This window comes from Cyprinodon variegatus, unplaced genomic scaffold, assembly GCF_000732505.1.
Source record: "Cyprinodon variegatus isolate N-32 unplaced genomic scaffold, C_variegatus-1.0 Scaffold1134, whole genome shotgun sequence".
Classification (NCBI taxonomy): domain Eukaryota; kingdom Metazoa; phylum Chordata; class Actinopteri; order Cyprinodontiformes; family Cyprinodontidae; genus Cyprinodon; species Cyprinodon variegatus.
The window spans coordinates 136,648-138,043 of record NW_015151587.1 but is presented as its reverse complement, the minus strand read 5'-3'; the positions used below and the strand labels follow the sequence as shown (position 1 = coordinate 138,043).

General features: G+C 53.1%; 1 protein-coding gene across 1 annotated transcript in view; it reads left to right on the top strand.

The window, feature by feature from the left end:
• The window catches only part of LOC107101692 (actin-binding LIM protein 1-like), a 49,059-nt gene that overhangs the window by 33,139 nt on the left and 14,524 nt on the right, over positions 1–1,396 (top strand). Inside the window, exons 12-13 of the mRNA XM_015400698.1 lie at positions 303–420; positions 665–931. Coding sequence (XP_015256184.1) covers positions 303–420; positions 665–931 — 385 coding nt within the window. The remainder of the gene's footprint in view (positions 1–302; positions 421–664; positions 932–1,396) is intronic.

Below are 1,396 nucleotides of genomic sequence, written 5' to 3'. Positions count from 1 at the left end.
TTCCTTCCTTCCTTCCTTCCTTCCTTCCTTCCTTCCTTCCTCCCTCCTTCCTCCCTCAGGGTTTCCAGATTTCAAACAGCTTTTAACATCGAAGGAGGACAGAAAAAGTCAAACAGAAAGTCTGAAGCAGAGATGAAGGTGATCTAGGAAATGTTCATTTGAAGCTGAACTCAGCCAGAGGAGAAAGCTGCTAAAGATCTAATGTCCTTGAAGGCCTCACTTCTGTCTGCTGAATCCATCCTCTGCTGGAGCTCAGAGACTCAAAGGACCGTCTGGGTCCCTTCCTGTGTTTGTGTTTCCAGGGTGACGGGGAGAAGTCCCCCCGCCAGCGGAGGCCCTCCAGCCCCAGCTCCAACAGCTCTGTGGGGGGCTACGGACGCTACACGCCGTCGCGTTCCCCTCAGAACTTCAGCAGAGCAGGTGAGGACCCGCTTTCTGCTTCTTCTTCCTGCCAAGCTGGAATTAGAACTTTGTCCTCATCTGCTGGGGACATTCTGCTCGGGACATTCTGCTGGGGACATTCTGGGACTTTGCACCTACCGATAATATTAATCATTTCTACTAAAGTGGAATCTATTCTATTATCTATTATAAAGTGTTTTGATCCATCAAATGTTTGTGGAAACACGTCTTTACTCCTCGCCTTGTTCTGTTGGATGTCCAGGACCAGAGGTGGACATGGCTGGTAAAACCAGCAGCCTTCCTCCACCCAAACCCCACCTGGGTGGAGCAAAGAGCCCCTCCCCCTTAGCCAGGGCCACCGCCTCCCTCCCTAAGCACTACCCTGGGGGGACTAAAGGGGGCGCTGGGGCTGTAGGCCTTGGCAAGTACTCTCCCACACCAGCAGGAGGCAGCGCAGGCTTGTCTCTACAGCTGAACCCCACAACCCTGGCAATGCTTCAGCAGCACAACTATGTGCCCTACTTCCAAGGTACCAGAGGCGGCCTGAGCAGCTCAGGACCAGCATGCTTTGCTGCGCTTGTTGCTGCTTTAGAAACCAACAGAAAACGCTGAATCTGCTGAAGCAACTTCCAGGTTTCCTGGTTTCTCTGAAGCAGCAACATGCAGCTCAGCTCTAACAGAGGCGTGAAGTGGAGGCTTTATGGATTAACCGCATGAGGAGCCTGATGGACCCACATGGAGCCATCATGGTTCACAAACCCTTTCTCCATGGTTCTCCCTGGTTCTCCCTGGTTATCCGTGGTTCTCCGTGGTTCTATGTGGTTATCCGTGGTTCTCCGTGGTTCTCTGTGGTTCTCCGTGGTTCTCCGTGGTTCTCCGTGGTTCTCCGTGGTTCTCCGTGGTTCTCTGTGGTTCTCCGTGGTTCTCTGTGGTTCTCCGTGGTTCTCCGTGGTTCTCCGTGGTTCTCTGTGGTTCTCCGTGGTTCTCCGTGGTT